The sequence below is a fragment of the Gallinula chloropus genome (assembly GCF_964237585.1).
Source record: "Gallinula chloropus genome assembly, chromosome: 4".
In the NCBI taxonomy this organism is placed as follows: Eukaryota; Metazoa; Chordata; class Aves; order Gruiformes; family Rallidae; genus Gallinula; species Gallinula chloropus.
Genome location: NC_140088.1, coordinates 7,347,336 through 7,364,878, shown reverse-complemented (window position 1 = coordinate 7,364,878; position 17,543 = coordinate 7,347,336). Strand labels below are relative to the sequence as shown.

The 17,543-nt window shown below is 38.3% G+C and overlaps 1 protein-coding gene across 5 annotated transcripts in view; it reads right to left on the bottom strand.

Moving 5' to 3' along the window:
• Window positions 1–17,543, bottom strand: part of RALGAPA1 (Ral GTPase activating protein catalytic subunit alpha 1) — a gene marked incomplete at its 5' end in the record, with an annotated part of 126,938 nt that overhangs the window by 96,395 nt on the left and 13,000 nt on the right. For all 5 annotated transcript variants that reach the window (XM_084263850.1, XM_084263851.1, XM_084263852.1 and 2 more), the window contains 10 exons: window positions 202–350; window positions 1,640–1,777; window positions 2,258–2,449; window positions 4,993–5,232; window positions 5,593–5,801; window positions 10,650–10,788; window positions 13,508–13,623; window positions 15,293–15,470; window positions 16,342–16,385; window positions 16,921–16,978. In XM_084263850.1, the coding sequence (XP_084119976.1) occupies window positions 202–350; window positions 1,640–1,777; window positions 2,258–2,449; window positions 4,993–5,232; window positions 5,593–5,801; window positions 10,650–10,788; window positions 13,508–13,623; window positions 15,293–15,470; window positions 16,342–16,385; window positions 16,921–16,978 (1,463 nt within the window). The remainder of the gene's footprint in view (window positions 1–201; window positions 351–1,639; window positions 1,778–2,257; window positions 2,450–4,992; window positions 5,233–5,592; window positions 5,802–10,649; window positions 10,789–13,507; window positions 13,624–15,292; window positions 15,471–16,341; window positions 16,386–16,920; window positions 16,979–17,543) is intronic.

Here is a 17,543-nt window from a genome sequence, read left to right as displayed (position 1 = left end):
CTACGTACTTACTACTGGTTTTAAAAAGACAGATAATCCCTTCCCTGTAGTAAATTGTCTGTGATGGTAAAGTCCATACATCCACTGATTTAGAGAACCCAGTTTACATAGCAAATAGAACTCTAATGTGTTTACCACCATGTAAATTTTCAAACTTATCTTGTGAGTTAATGATCTAAGACAACAGCATTAGCATTTTACCATGTCTTCTTGTCCATAGTCACTTGGACTACCATGTGACGGTAGATATTAAGAATGCGTTTACACATATCAGTGTGCTCATCCAGCAGAACTTTGATTTCATTTGCAGGTTCAAGAAAGAATATATTTGATGAATTTATTATAAAAACCTGTAAGCAGAGAAGAGTGGATGTTATAAGCTTGAAGTGTTTTGATGCTTTCAGCACTTCAGTTGATAGTAAACAGGAAGAGAAAAGTCTATATGGGTAACAGAAATGGCTACACACGCACACACCGGCACAACAGACTGTTCAATACACTGATTTTAGTGTGATGGACAAAAATTTCCCAGTAAAGAAGTCCACAGCACAGCAATTCCACCTCTCAAGTTCAGACATGACACTGGGTTAGAAGGATGCCTTGACTCCATTTCAGGCTAAAAATGGCATTTGCTACTGAAATGAACCTTTGTCTAAAAACTTTAACATTAAGAATCCCCCAGACACTGCAAACAGCTAAAGACACTTCCTTTTCTCAGAAACACTTCATATTCTAAAAGTCATTTTATGTGAAGATTATGAAGCTTTAATTATTGTAACACATTTGAATTCAAAAGTGATTTCAGTTACAAATTTTATTTCTAAATGTAATGACGTACACCACAACAGGAAACCCTGGTCAGGAAATCATTCAGGCTGTGGTAAAAATAATGAGTTCTAATTAGCGTGATCACCCATGGTGAAAGTGCAGATGGTGGAGCAGCAAATGCACGTCTATTTTTGCATGCACATATTATACATCAAATGCACATATTTTATATAACCTTAAGAACATTTCAAAGACTTTCAAATTATATATGCATGATTTTCTAAATCCTCAACTTCAGTGAAGATTTTGCTGAACACCTGAAGTCAGCACAACTTCTACCCTTCCAACTCTCCTGGAAGCAGTTAGAAAACTTCTGTTAGGGAACTTCTACCACTCCCTTATTCCTTAAGGACACTGCTTAAGTAGAAAGTTGTGGTGTTTTACCAATTTTTCAAATGTTTATGTACTCATCCAATCTGCAATTCAGATAAAGATGAGAAAATATCCCTGTACACCCTATTAATCAGATTAGGAAAGCTGCAGTTTTGGATGTTTTGTGTATGGTGACTAGTAGCTTAAAAGAAAAAAAAACTCTTAATAAGAATAATTTGAAGATGAGGCACTCAAATGAGAATTATTTTTTCTCTGATACGATGCAGAGCAGAATGCATGTCCTGCTGCAAAACTAAAATGCTATTTCACTGTTTTATCCAATGCCTGTCCTACTTAAGGTCAATAAAAACAGAGTGAACAACTGTCATTCTAACACTATTTAATGTCATACTTTTAAAACTAAAATAGTTTTTAGAATTCCAATCTTTATGTACTGATAACAATAAATTTATCATTAGAATGAAAGTCTATTTCATACCTGCAACACTGACTGCATTCCAGCTCGTACATTTTGCTCTTCAGTATCAATTTCAGAAATTTTATGCAGAGTGTCTTCATAACAGCCATTTCTTCCCCAGTTTGAATTTCTAACATGACTGGAGTTTATCCCTTTTTCCTGAAAAAAAAATTTCTTAAAAACCCATAGACTTGTAGACAAGTATTTTGGTTTCATATTAAGGGAAAAAATATATAATAAATACTGAAAAATGGTGGACAGATGAAAATTAAAGACAAAATCTTATTTTAAGAAGTTCGTAGCAATTATTTTAAAATACTTGGATGAAAATAACTATTATTTTCCTCATCCTTTTATTTGTAATTTTTACACAGCTGAAGGTTGACATATTGTATAATCCACATCTCAAGAATCGCTCATTAAATTATATGTCAAAGTTTAAATTGAACTAACCATACTAAAAATCTACAGATAACAGATCAAACTGTTAGCCTGTTCATATGCTGTTTAATTGCCATTAATTTTCCCCAACAGATGCTCTGACATCAAATTAAACTACATCTAATTTTTTGAGGAGGTCACTTCTCTGTCTGCTGTATTATAAAAAAGATGCACAAATATTAACCAACAATATTTTACCTCTTCTCTTTCTTTTGCTTTCTCTGATGAATTGTGGTCAACAACATTTTCATCACAATCTTCAGTTGTGCACTGCATTATTTCTTCAGATTCTTTCATAAATAGAGGCTTGTCTTCTTGCTGAATCCATTCCTGATAGACCTTTACCACTTTCCTCATGGCAGCTGCTTCACATATCGGCAACAGAAATGCCTGTGAGGAGAAAAAGAAACAAACAAAAAACCAGTTACAATACTTGATACTCAAATCGAGGTCTATATATACAGCTTCCAGGGAATAAGGAGGAAAAAATACATCTGCTGTAAGATTTTAACAAATAAATTACTCCTAAGCCTGTTCGCTCACTTTCTTGATATGTAAACTGAAAACATGAAAAGAATGTTTTAAGAGGAAAACTTGTCAAGAAAGCATTTTGAAAACTTCCCTGCTAAACAGAGAGATATGAGACTCCATAGAGGCATATGTGGTCAACATCTAGCCTGCTGAAATTAAGACCTTTCAAAATTATGCCAAATGAATGAGGAGACGTTTCTATTACAGCATCTTTCTTTCAGAGGATTTAGAAGAGTAGAGTTAAGTAAGTTCTAAATTATTAAGTCGAATGATGCACATTACTGGTAATCATGCATCTAATTTTTAGCTAAAAATTATATTTTACAAAACAGAATCCTTAAAACAAATGTCTTCTGGAAAGACTTCAGAATATTATTGTTTCAAATAATTGTGCATTTGAGTCAGTGTGATGGCTGACCAGTGCCCTCTTCAGGAGGTTTTCTGTATCTGCTGGGCTGGTAACAACTACTCACAGATCAGAAACTTTTAACATTAGTCAGGTTCTAACTAACAATATATGCATGTATTTACCAGAGACGATAACACCCTAATTGTGTTTTTAAAAAAGAAAAGATAAATTACAATAACACACAGGGTTTTTTGAGTACATGGAATGAATGTTGAAAACTCATTGCCTGTGTGACTTAAGGAGTGCCCACTTGACACAAGCAGTACATTTTCTCTCTGGAAACAGACATTTCATACCAATAGCTCACTGGAAAGGATTTTTCTGTTTATTACATAATTCAACTGACAAGTTCATCAGTGACACACTATCCCTCATCAAGTCTTTCTTGGAGTCTAAAACACCAAAAACCTTTTTCCTACAGACAATATTCCCACCATTCAGTACAACTGAAACCTCCTCCTAACAGGAATACCTCAGCCCTTAGATTTCAGAAACATCACAAACACCTGGCATATCAGAAATGAAATCACAGAAAACTTCTGGCTACACAATGACTTAAATGAGATTGTGTGACCACACACAAAATCCAAATAACCTATGCAACTCACAGAGCACCATGTGCAAAGAATAAAGAAAACTGCCTCTGCTGTCCCTTTCACTGGGGAGGGCAGTTTCTAAACAGACCATTAATAATTTAGACTCTGTGTGTCTCAGACTCTGTGAACCCGTGAACAGCAGCCAAATTCAAGTAACTCCATGATCTCCTTCAGTAACAACGTCTGAGCTCTTCAACACACGGGATGTGGCTAAGCTTCTGACATTTATTTACCTCATTCAAAAATATCCACTCCGTCCCGATACACTGGAGTTTTAAAATGTTTCACTTCCTACCGTTTAAAGCAACTACTGTAATGCATTTCAATTGAAACTTAGTAGATTTTTTTTACTACTATTCAGAAAAATCTCTTCATACTTTCATCTATAGCATGGGGCATAAAGAACGTTGATCTTGTTCTACTGTCCCACACTGAACTCAAGCTTAACGGATTTTCATATTATAAATAAAGACACCGTGTTCTGGCATATGTTCTCAGTTTAGATTTATTTAATAGTTCCCAGTTGAGAAACACTATTTTGAGTATGCTCAGCAAACATTTCTGCTTGCAGCAAAGTCAGCAGCAGAAGCTGTTACCTCCTATAGCCATCTGTCCCACTCTTCTGATGAACACCATCAAGGTAAGGACATTTGACTGCTCCTAAAACAGCTCTCTAACAGCTGCGAACTCCCACAGGAGGCTTATTTTAATATGCAGGGTTGTGAGCTCTAATTGCTACGGGGTTGATGTATGGAACGATCAAACACTCCTGTCTATGGGGAACTGTAAAGTCCAAGGTAAATGTTGTTGAACTGGTAAGAAAAGAAATAAAACCGGAAAAATCAGGAACTGGGGATGTTCTACCCCAAAAACATTTCAGAATTTTAACTTTTCAATTTGTAAACCTTAAAGACAACAAAAACACCACCCTGTACATTTATATAATGTTCTGCTTAGCAAATATTCTTGAAAAGAAATGTGTCATAGCGATCATTTACAATATATAATCAAGATTTCTGCATTCTAAAGAATCATAGAATCATACGGGTTGGAAGGGACCTCCAGAGATCATCGGGTCCAACCCCCTGCCTAATCAGATCCCCAGCTCATATTGCACAGGGCGGCGTCCTGACAGGTCTTGAATATCTCCAGAGAAGGAGACTCCACAACCCCCTGGGCAGCCTGTCCCAGGGGTCTGTCGCCCTCACTGGGTAAAAGTTCTTCCCCATGTTGCTGTGGAACTTCCTGTGCTCCAACTAGCAGCCATTGCCCCTAGTCCTCTCTCCACAGACCACTGAAAAGGGGCTGCCCATTTCCCCTGCATCCCATGCTTAAGATACCTATAAACATTAATAAGGTCCCCACTTAGTCTTCTTTTCTCAAAGAGAGTTCTTTACCTGTCGAAAAATCTCAGTTAGAAAATTAACATTGCTTCTTTTAGAAGAAAAGACCTTCCGGACAATTTCAATGTCAGTTAAATGCTCTTCATCAATACTGCAGAGGCTGGAGGAACTCGGTTCTCTCTCTGTCAGAGTACTTGTGTTAGAATGAGATTGTTCTGGTTCTGCGTTCCTGTCCTGCTTGTCGGTACTTTCATTTTTGCTGTCCTCCCTTGAAACCATGCTAGCAGCTGCTCTCTGAAACAAAAATGAAAGAATATTCCATAGCTCAATTTTCAGTACAGCTGAGCAGTACAAGTCCAGTTATACAACAGTGTCAATTCAAAACAGTATAAAGAATTGAGGGGAGAATAAAAATAGGATTCACTGCATTTCCAGGCTTCTTAGGCCAATTTGATTCAATACAAACCAGCAGAATTTGAACGAAGAAGTGTAACAAGTCCTTGTAAAGTGAATTCATAAGCAAAACATTCGTTTAGAAGTTACTTTTTAAAATTTTCCATCAATTATTATTGGAGGAATGCACACTGGTGATATAAGAATTAAGAGAAAAACATGAATAATCCCAAAACATTTTGTGTGTGTATTTGGGTTTACCTGAATATTCTTTGGCACATTTTCACCTTCCATCCCAGGAATATGAGGTCCTGTATGAGGTTTTGGCTCCAGCCAGAAAGACACCAACCATCGAATGACAATAACACGAGCCTTAATAAAAGGTTCCTTTGTGCAATATATTGCCTCATTGGTTTCAGCATCTTTCTTAACCATTACATAGTGTGGCTTTGGTCTCATTTGTGGTATATCTGTAAGGAAACACATCATCTTAAAAACATTTAAAGACAAACTTAAGCAAGCTCACTAATTAATGCTTTGAAAAGTACAAAGGAGTTCTAAGAAGAAAAATAATGTTAACTAGACCAGCCTGTGGAAGAAAACTATTTTTGTAGAGATTTAAGATAGTAAAATTTCAGAAATTTTAAGAAGCATCTACAATTGAAGTTACTAAGCAACAATTTATGTAACACCATTTTACACCTCCTTAAGAGTCCTGTATGTCATTTATTCCCCTACTATCAAACCCACAAGGAAAAGCAGATGCATTTCAGATGCAAGGGATCACCACATTCCCTAAGGCATCCCTTCAAGGATCTTTATGTTAGTCTGCACAATAAAGCAATCCACAATAAAGCAATACAAATAGCCAAAAAGGTCACCCGTCCTTTACTAATACAGACCCCAAATTTTAGTGATGGCTACAATGGCAAATGCTTTAATTCCAAACTTTATTATAAATAATGTAGCTGCAATTAACACAGCCTCTCCTGGCCCTGCAATAGAGAAGTCACACAAGTTTCACAGCTTCATCTAGTACCACAACTGCACTAGTGAACTTTGCTGGACTTTGATGCCAGAGCAAGAGCACAGGTATCTTCCCATGGCTTGCTGAAAGATGATTCTGTGGCAACAGCTTCTGTGTTGGCTTGCAGGGAATGTAAAGAATGAATGATGCTCAGCAGCATGCCAGCTGGTGGGAAGTGTAGTTATTGAGGTGTGTAACCTACAATTCCATTTTCACCATCCATATACTACATGATGGCTCAGAACTGTTCAGCTCCTCCGGTTCTCTACTGTGCTAGGGACAAAGATGTTGATGGGGTCATCGGTATTCCTCAATCTTCTTTAAGAAAAAGGGACAGCCCTTAACGTGGATGGAATTGACATGTGAGGTAAAAAAACTGCGAAGATTTGCTGGGTGGAACAGACTGACAGAGTTTAAGTTGTGCATAATGGACATTTCTCCAGAGACAAACATCAACAGCCCAGTTCAATTCTAACTGTGTGATTAGCCAACTCAACACTGCAAAGTGTCATTTCTGGGTTTCAGAACCCAAGACACGGCACAGAAAAGTTCTGCAATACCAATCATCAATCTGAAACAGCTATGAAACCTTCAGGTGCAAATGACATTTCTCTGGGAGTGGTGTGCCAACTCTATTCCTAGTTCTAGAAGGGAAAGTACAAGATGTGGTCTGATACAAATAGATGAAAATTTATCTAAGAACTGATTATAACATGTGCTGTCAGAACATACCCTGCTGCTGGTGTCGCAGTATCATGATTTTCATCTGGTGACAACACACAGAAAAAAAGATAAACCCCCAAAACTAAACCACACCAAAAGGCATAAAAAATTATGGTTCTACCCAAATGTGGAGAGCGATAGGTTGGACTGAGATGGTATTTCAGCACTGCCTCAACAATTCCAGAGCTGGTGGTACATAAGAGAGAGTTATGTTCCGTGGTTTTACAGGCCAGATGACAGTTCAAAGATACTAATGGTGGCAGTCAAAGAAGTCACACTGAAGAATATAGAAGAATTCCCTGACTGTATCTTCCTAATGCAAGGTCAAGAGTTGTTCTTAGGGATCCAGCATAACTCCTGCCAGGTTATAGTATCACAATCCAGAAGGAGTAAGTCTGGATAACAGTGAAGAAATAATCAACTGATATCTAGACAATTAATTCATGACAGCCAGGTATACTTCCAGGCATTTGAGGTGAATACAGCCTGACTGCCAGATGCCATGAAGGGTTCCTTGTTAATGTTACAAACGCACAATGCAACATCCAGCACCAGCACCGGGATATCCAGCCTGGTACATCTCAGTGTCATTTGAACAGCCAGAAACAAAAGTAGTGATAAACTCATCATGATGCCCCTAAACCACAGACTGGTTCCAGAACAGACTTTAAACGCTCACTATTTTTAATGAAAGCATTATCTTTAAAGGAAAAAGCTAGATGACTCTGGCATACCATCCACCCAAGTAAGTAACAAATGCACAGACTACTTTGTGAATAGCTTACAAAGAATTTATTTGCTACAAATAAAAGTCCATACACTGTCTTCATTGTTTCCATTTTGTGGAAAGCAGAAGGTTAGTATGAAAAATTAAAATTAATGTATCTTAAACAGAAGCAGGTGTAACTGAAAAAGAGGAAGAAAGTGCATGGTAACACTGTATTTAAGGACGCAATAATTCTCTCTATTAGCACTTGCAGGGCAGAAGGCTTCAATACTGGCAGAATCTTCCCAAGGATAAGACATGCAGCAAACATGTCTTTGCAGTGCACTGTCTCCTTCTGCATTTTCATGTCTTCTCAGAACATCCTCTCTCTGGTCCTTCTCCATTGTACTGTGTGCTGCAACCGCTTCTCAAATATATCTTCCTTCAGTTATTTCTTGTACTTTCCCATTTCTGTCCATCATAGAAATGGTTGTCAAGGCTCCAGATGAGGCCACTGATGTAAAAGCAAAGAAAAACAAAAGCTTATTAGATTGACTCAAACAGCATAAGTGGAAATTTTCTTTTCCCCCAACTTTCCATTTTTCCTTTCTGTTTTGGGCTTTCCCCACCCCCTACTCTTCCTCCTCTGGGAACTTGTTGTGAGCTGCTGCCAGAAAGAGGAGGAGGCTGTAGGTAGTGGAAAACATACGCAGGGTAGAAAATGAAAAGGGTAACAAAACCACAGTTATATTGGTGGACGCATGTAGTTTTGACCATGCTTATTTTTAAAGTTCAGAAGGAACGAAGAACTGCAGAGAGCTGTAGAACAGCCCACTTTACTCTTTCCCTGTAAATGGAGTTCATCTTAATGGCTTGGGAACGGCACAGGAAGGCACATTACCATGATGGAAAAAACAATGCCCCTGGAATCTTACTGCCACATCGTAGTTCTCACTAAACAGTTCCCAAAAACTACCTCACTGATTCTAAGTAGATATTAAAAGACATTTGAACCATCAAAACAAACAAAGAAAAAAAAAACCAAAACAAAACCCTAAATTAATGTAATGGGCTCTTTTAAGCAATAAGTAATACTCGAGCCAGAATTTGGAGGAGGCACAACACTAGCTTCTTGTAACTGGAATGCTCAGTGCTTTTTACTGCAACCAATGTATTTATCTGAAAATCTGCCTGAGCAGAAAGGGGTAAAAAAGAAAAAAAAGGGAAATTTCAATACAATATACTATCACCTGTAAATCTCTGTATCAATGCTGCCTTGCTAAAACTACTATTTATTTGTAACTCATAACTTCTGATCTACATATTACATCAGTAGCATAACAACTGTTTTTAGTAGCAGTGCCCAAGTTTGCCCTTCTTTTGTCTAAATGCCACCAGTTTTGTTCAGAACAGGCACAGGACTGTTTTCAAACAGGGTGGGAGATGCATGCCAGAGAAGAACTTCTTGGAGGAGGAAGGACTAGTCTACTTACCAATGTTTCTGTTGCTCTCATTACTGTGTTCTTCCCCAAATCCTTGTCATTGTTGCTGAACTTGCAGAGTTTAAGTAGTTCTTAAAACCTGTGCCTGATGCTCCTTCATGTTCTCCATTGTACTCTTCTAAGGCCTTGGAAATTTCTTATTTACGGATCACAGAAGAAGAGAGGACTACAATAAATCTTCTATGGGAGACTGAATCAAGATCTTCATAGAAAAAAAAGAATCATTTCCCCATATCTGGTTTGGGAATGTCAGGCAGCACTAGGTTTGCTTTCTCAGCACTGCTTACCATCCCTCATGTAGCTATTTTATCTCTGAACCTCTTCAGTATCTTCACACAACGCTTGTTCTACTGTTGCTTATAGCTGGATTTATACTGTTTCTTCTCCCATAGATGAAAAAGGTCCACTGTGTCTTCCTCAGGAGAACATGATTTTGAAGCATCCACCTCTGAAGAGAGCCACGAACCAAATACATGTACATGTACTGGCAGTAGCTAACACTTTTTCAAGAAACTTCACTGACAGCTTGATTTTAGAATACGAAATTGTGTTTGGAGATCACTGCTAATCCTCATGAGATGCTGCACCAACAGGTAAAAGGGGCAATGAGGTGTCTGTATTATTCAGTTAAAGAAATGGCAACCTCAAGCCTATGTATGTGGTATTGCTTTGCAAACAGGAGTCTTGAACTCTGTTGGCTTACAACCAACATGTGCATGAGTGCATGCAAACCCGAGCTGGTAAAAGTCAAGATTTGCAAACAATGTTCTAGTTTAGAATGGGCTAAAAACCCCTTAAGAAAAACTCTAGTTAAGCTTGTTCAGCAACACCTAAAATTCCTCTCACTGCATGGAAAGATACATTCTAGCACCATCAGCTTTAAAGACTGTTAAACCCTAGCTGCTGCTTCCAACTGCAAGCTGACAAAATACAGTTGACACAAAAACATAACTAAGTTTGCTCTGTCTGAAACATAAGCAAGCACAGTATGATCCAAACACTATGATTCTGTACAGATAAAACACCCCCCAAAAGGACAGCACGCTACCACCTTTTATCTCAGCAGAAGTAGTTTCCCTCCAGGACAAGTGAAATCAATAGAGGTTACATTAAATAACTGTTCCACAAGGACCTTTAATTTACCTGAATCAGGTTAATATAGCAAGATTGACCCCAGTGAAAGGGTCAGGAGCCTCCATGAACACAGCATTGTAAACCATGAACTGGAACCATAACATGTTCTTTCATAAGCAATACTTTTGGAGAACATTCTTAAGGGGCAACACTATGCAAGAAAAAAACCTGCTTTGCTATACTCTCTATTAGAGAAAATGATTCAGTCAGCTGTGTTAACACTTACCAAGTATAGGGTTATACAAGCTGGTCTCCTTACAGATGTTTGGGAAAATAGAAGGCAAGTAGTATTTCTTAAAATTTGAGAATAAAAATGAAAATCCCTTTTCCTGGTTTTCCTTGTTCTTCCACTCTAAACTCTTAACCTTAAAAAAAGCAAGTAGGATAAAGTAAACATCTAGAAGTAGAAGGAACAGATGACTGATGAAAATTCTTCTTTATATGTTATATCTTTGGAACAAAATAATATGCATTTTAATTAAAAAAAATTAGAAAGAGGAAACAGAAGCTAGCTATGAAACATAAATGAAACAAAGACTGTTCTCTTGCAAAATGTTGCTTCAAAATGAACTTGAACATCAATTCTGAAGCCAGTAGAAGAAACACATCTGCTTTTATGTCCAGGGAGTAAATCCAAACTGATTGTTTTTAATAAAACTGGTTTTATACTTCAAAATGTTTTATAAAAAAGAACAATTACCCATGCTACTTTGAATGTTTGTTTTGACAGTTTCTTTTAACACATTTAGACTAACAAGTGTCCATATATTCATTATAATAGGTACTTGGATTCATTCACTTGTGCAGTTGGCCGTATAAAACAAATCTGTCAACTACAAGCAGCAGAAGACACAACTTTCACGTTTAATTACACAAATCTACTTTCATGGATCACGAGTGCTAACCCTCACCCATTATGATGTCTTTTCCTCCTGAAAAACATAAAATCTCCTTACTAGTAAACCAAACATGCAGTTTCCATCTTTGTCCTGGAGAATCCATCTGCCTCCTCCATTTTCCCCCTCCTTTACTCAAATCCACAGTTCTATTATGATCTGTTTTCAATGCAATGCGCCTTTAGAATGGAATATAGACACCCATATATATTCCAATATATAATTCAATAAAATGAGCAACTAACATAGAAATTAGTGACATGAAGCCCTTCAGCAGAACTTCAATAGTTACTTCAAAGAAGTAACTATTCAGCTTGAAATCATCATCAGTATCTCTAAAGAGGCGTCATCAAAAGACTACAGCATTCATATAGTGAACAAGTTCTGTGATGTCTGTCTCAATGACCTACCTAAATTTAAGTGTACTATTACCAAGTTATTACAGAGCAGTTGTCTTCCAGAATGTAAAAGGTATTTTTATTCACAGTGAACAGTCACTATTAAGGTTACCCTACAAACCACAAGTAAGATGATCTATTCAAACTGGGAGATACTGGAAGCAACAAAATGAGGGTGCGAATTATTCCGGCACTGCAGGTTCAGAGAGTGAGATAAAGGGAAACCATGAAATGTTTTACTTTAACATTGGCCATATTTGTGCACTGACCACCTTCTCTAACACAACTTACAAAAGCCTGAAGAGAAACTTATGGACAGATAGCCAACTGGGTTCTGCTGGACAAATCTGAGCCAGAAGACAGCACTGTGGAACACCTACAGCACATTGTGCGCTTAAGCAGTTTGCTGGGCATGTGACAGCAAAGCAGGCTCTGAAGACGCACGTGCTAACCAGCCAGCAAATCAATACCATAAAATACAATGGAAAGGCCATGATTTTTGATTTGAGCTCTTGCCACGTCCTGTCCTGGGCATTTTCAGTACTGGCTGAGATCATGGAAGTGTCAAAGTAGGAATGGAAAACACAGCACATGCCTGAGTTGCACACTGTCTTGTCTTCTGTGCACAGTTCAGCTCCGTAATTTGCTTCTGAAGCAAATTGCTTGTGATCTACAAGATCTTGTTACCTGGCGTTCACATAGCAATGCCACCAAGCAAGTGCAGCTGCTTTCAGGGAGAACCTAACTCATAAGCTTTGTCAGATCTCAAGTATTCTGAATACGTACTGCTTCCCATTGCTTCTCTTCTGAAGATGTTCACTTGCTCAGCTGTAGCAGTAAACCCAAATTTTCCCTGAGTCATGTAGTCTACCATGCCTAAGCTTACAAGTCTCCCAAAACTGAAGTCCCAGAAAGCACAGCTAAACACCAGCAGCAGCCACATTCACATAGTAAATACCTTGTTGATCAAAGCAAAAAAACCCAAAAAAATCCAACCAAAAAAAGCCACCAAAACCAACCAGCACAATCTCTTGCCAGAAGGTCATAATCTCCATGTCATGCTCTGGAGCACTTCTACTAACTGGGGCTTTCCAGTAGCTCAGTGCATTTGCATTAAAGAATGGGCAGGCTGTGTGGTTTATCTACTGTAACAGCAGAAATTCCAGAACCATAGCTGGAGGGAAAATACAACCCTAAAGGTAATCTTGGCAGTCCCAGTCTTACAAACCATTCAATTTCGCATCCTATTTCTGTTTGGATTTGTCAGCTAGTCAAAGTATAAACCTAGGGAAAAGTCCAACAAAAGGCCGGGATATTTTACACACTAGTATGAAAAAAAAATCCAATGCTTTCAGTTCAAAGTTTCCCCTAGTCTGGAAAGCAAAGTCCCTGACCACCACAAACCCCACACCATAGGTTGATGCACAGTTGATCCTTCCACTATTTGAAGGCAACAGTACAGGGGGAGGGAGGTGAAACTAGGAAGGGAGCCGGAGTCAGCACTGCTGGAAGTGACTGACAAGGCTTGTTTTTCCTCCATGCTGCAATCTGATGCAAGAGCCTGTGGTAACAGACCCATGAATTCTCACACAGAAGACAAGTGAATATTTTCTAGAAGTTGCTCTTTATGAAAGACACTTGAGGGAGGGGTGAGGGGAGCAATGTTTAAAACATTTTTTATAACCAGTGCAATACTTTGTATTGCAGCATTATTAGTAAATGTCTTCTTGTAACAGGCAAACAGGTGTTAGTTGCTCCATATTTGTAAGCTTGAAAACTACAGAACATACCTGAATTACTATGTATTTCAAAAGTGCTTCTAAGAAATAGCTTGTTAAATCTTCTTGTCCTTTATCTCCTGATTGCGGAGGAACAAGTGGAGTGATTTCCTCTATAGTCACTTGAGCTATTAAAAGTAAATTAAAACAAGAAGTACATCTAATATTTAGACCAATTCTTATCATGCATGTCTAAGGATCTACCAGCTTATGAAAGTAGAAATGTACTGGGGTAAGCAGAGACAGCTACAGGCAAAACAATCCACCCACAGATTAATGAAAATTAGGATGTTAGCTAAAAAACCCCACATGGAACGGATTTCTTACTTATAGAAAATCAAAGCAGATAAAAATGAAGTTCTCTCTATGCACCATGGGAACCTACCTGCCAAGACCAATTTTTTTTTGAGAGATATAATGCATTTCTTTTGGAATTTATGCAAACAGCAGCATAATATTTGTGTTGCACAAATGCCAAACCTTTATTTGTGTCTCTCACAATTTTCTTCATTTAGCAGTTGATCCTTTACATTTGTGATGTTTTATCAGCTTATTTTCTTTGCCTCTACTGTGAACCTACTTCAGAGTTTATTTTTCTCCGGTTCCTGTAGATGTTTGCATGCTACTCCTTGTAATCTTCATTTCTATGATGACTACATCCCCTTTAGATTTGTTCCTCCTTTCAAACAGGGCTTGAAGTACATAGCAAACTTTTGTCTGCAGAGCTAGCCTGCCTCAGAATTTGTCTGCTAACTTGCAGAAAAATTAGTTATCAGTCAAAGAGACACTGCTGCTTTCTACAAGCAATGCTTGTGTCAGCTCTACAACATTGAGTGGTGGTAGAAAAGAGGCAGCAGCACTTAGTGTTCAGTGGAAGAAGTGGTTGGCTTCTTATTCACATTCATGCTGATGCACAGTTTGCCCTTCTGGCCACATCCAATTGCAATTCATTAATAAATCAGCTTAAAATCCTACTAACAGGAATAAATTGAGTTAGAAGGCAAAAAGGTCCCCAAAGTAACCAATATCTGATCCTTAGTGCTAGAGTGAGTAGTCAAAGGAAAAATGGTCATAAAAATAATCTTCAGAGAAAAATCATCCTCAGTCTATTGATTACAGATAACGATCTTTACATTTAAAAAAAAAAAAAAAAATCTAGAAAATATAAAAATACCTCAGCATGCTCAAGCCTTTACACCAGTTTGGACCTTTCTGACCTCAGGTTTTGCAATTTACAAGGTTCAATTCTTCCAGAAGATTTTGAGCCACAAGAGTACCACAGCTCTAATTGCCTGGTCCCAGATACAGAAGGAAGATCAACCATTTGGGTTTATATGTTGCCCTAACAATCTCTAATTCTCTTGAAGGCCATATTAGAAACTGCTTTATGTAGCTTGGTCCCTACTGCATGGCCAGATTCAGTGCAAACTTTTAACACAAGCAGAATCCACTTGTGCAAGTTTGCAGTAGATGCAGCACCTGCTTATAATTCTTAAGCAAATTTACATAAAATGGGTCAGTTTATTTTCACCCACTATGTATTAAGCTACTATAGCCATACTCTAAGCAAAAAACACCCCCCCCCCACACACACACACACAAAAACCCACCACAAAACAACAAAACCAGACCAAGTTCCTATTGGGAAAGACCTGATAAACTGCCAAGAAACTCATTAACAGCTTCATAATTTCCCTAGGTAGCTATGTATGTTGGTTCTTTGCTACTTCAACTTGCCTTTGCTGTGCTAAGAATTGAAATATGTGGAGAACTTAGTAATATTACCAAATTACTTACTTTCTTGAACATTAAGTGGAGGGTTAATGAGATTATCTAGTGTTCGGGGGCCATATTCAGACTGTGGTGATGAAAATCCAGGAATCAAGCAAGAAAACATCCATAACTGTTCTTTACTACAGTTATTTTGAAGTGCTTGCAGCCACAAGAGAAAGAGGCGCACACCCTCTCGCCGTATCTTCAAAGAAAACAAAAGTCACAAGTTAGCTTGCCCCAGAACATACAGAAGCATTCCAGTTGTCCTGGAGGGAGAAGTGGAATGCTGGAAAAGATGACAGTGGACAGTATGACCACCAGCAATCAGCACATCTGCTAATCCTGCTGAAATGCAAGGACAACACTGACATTTTCACTGCTGTTTGCCTCACATGGTCTTCTCCAAAAAGAAGGAAACCAGCATGTCTAGTCACTAGGCACTGCCAGGTGCCATGTGATTTTTTCAGAAAATACAAAGATGTACAAACATTTCTAAATGTGCTTGTGAATTATAGCAACAGAGTGAGCTTTTCACAGCAGGAAGACTCACTGTACCCTCTTCAATTTCTTCTTCAAGAAAGGGGATGCAGTCCTGGAGAATCCCCTCTCCTAGCTCTCACACTGGAGAATTTCAGCACCAAAGACTGTGGCATGATTGTTTGCCAAAATTACACATTACACTTTTGTCCCATGATTACCCTACCCACCAACAGGTCTCTTGACATACATTATCTTTCACTTCCCAGACAGCCTGAGCCCCAAAACCATAGCTTGAGCCACAAAAACAGCTTCCATGCCTCGAACAATGATAACGGTTAAGGTTTGCTTCTGCTTTAATGCAAAATCCTTCAAACCATTTTCACACATTCCTAACTTGCCTGTGCTATATAAACACATTACTACTGCCAGCAGTTCTACCAAGGTAAAGCTGATGATTTGAAATAATTCTTTCATGACACACAAGTCATGATCTGGTTCTCATTTCTATGCTTTTACCATCAAAATTTGCCCTTATGTTCCCATTCGTATTTTAAAGTCTTTTAGACAAAAGAAGTATAAAACGTTTCTAATACCTTTAGAGAATTTCCAGTGTGAAGAAGCTTCTTTAAAATCAACCCTAAAATGAGAGGGAAAAAAATTGTTAGGTTTTGTTTATTCTTTCTTTCTTAAGTAAGGTGTCAGAGTTCTCGGTCAGACTTGATAGTAACTTTTAAACAAGTCCTTGGCAATCTCCAGTTTAATCTTGGTGACCTTGATATCCCCAGGCAACTCTCTCAATGCCATAAGGAAAAAAAGGATCACCTTTCACACCTTCCTCATAACCCATAACATCTTTCCCCAAGGATTTTTTTGCATGTGTACATTAAAAAAAAAAAAAAATCAGGAAAAAATTAAATACAAAGCAAGTTTGCACCTGCCCTTGTTCTATTGCCAGATTCCCAGATTTACTTCTACCTAGAACATTTATTACATTGGTGGGTTTTTTTTTGCTTGTTTCCCATGTCCCCAACTACCCCCCCTGCTTGCATGTTTCAAGACCATAATCCCCATTATGGCAGTTAAAGGTTAAGGAAATACATAGGACAAACTACTAACTGCTGCTAACAAAAAATAAGTTAAAAAAAAAAAAAAGAGAAAGAAAAGCAACTTACCAATACTATGAAATTGCCATCTCTGATGAATCCTTTCTGGAAGGAGTTGCAAAATTTTCTACAAAAACAGAACCCAAGGAGCTATGTTGCAGATATCGCCCTCAGAAGACCAGAGAGCACTTTCACAAAGGCTACAGATCAGCAGCTGAAGGGTTAACAACTTTCCCCACTGCTTCCCTTGGAAGCACTACTGTCCTTTCAAGATAATCCTACTCCTAAAACTGAGAAGCCCAAAGGCTCTGACAGACTGTCTGGCAAGTCACAGAACCACAGACTGGTTTGGGCTGGATGGGATCTTAAAGATCATCCAGTTCCAACCCCCTTCCATGGGCAGAGACACGATCCACTAGACCAGAGTGCCCAAAGCCCCATCCAACCTGCTCTTGAACACTGCCAGGGAGGGGGCAGACACAGCTTCTTTGGGAAACATGTGCCAGTGTCTTGTCACCCTCACTGTAAAGAATTTCTTCCTAATATATAAGCAAAATCTACTCTCCTCAAGCTTAAAGCCATTGCCCCTTGTCCAACCACTGAATACTCTTGTAAACATTGGTAGGGGTAGGAGAGAAACACCACCACTAAAAGAATAATGAAGTATCTCCAGATGCAAACCCATATTTTTT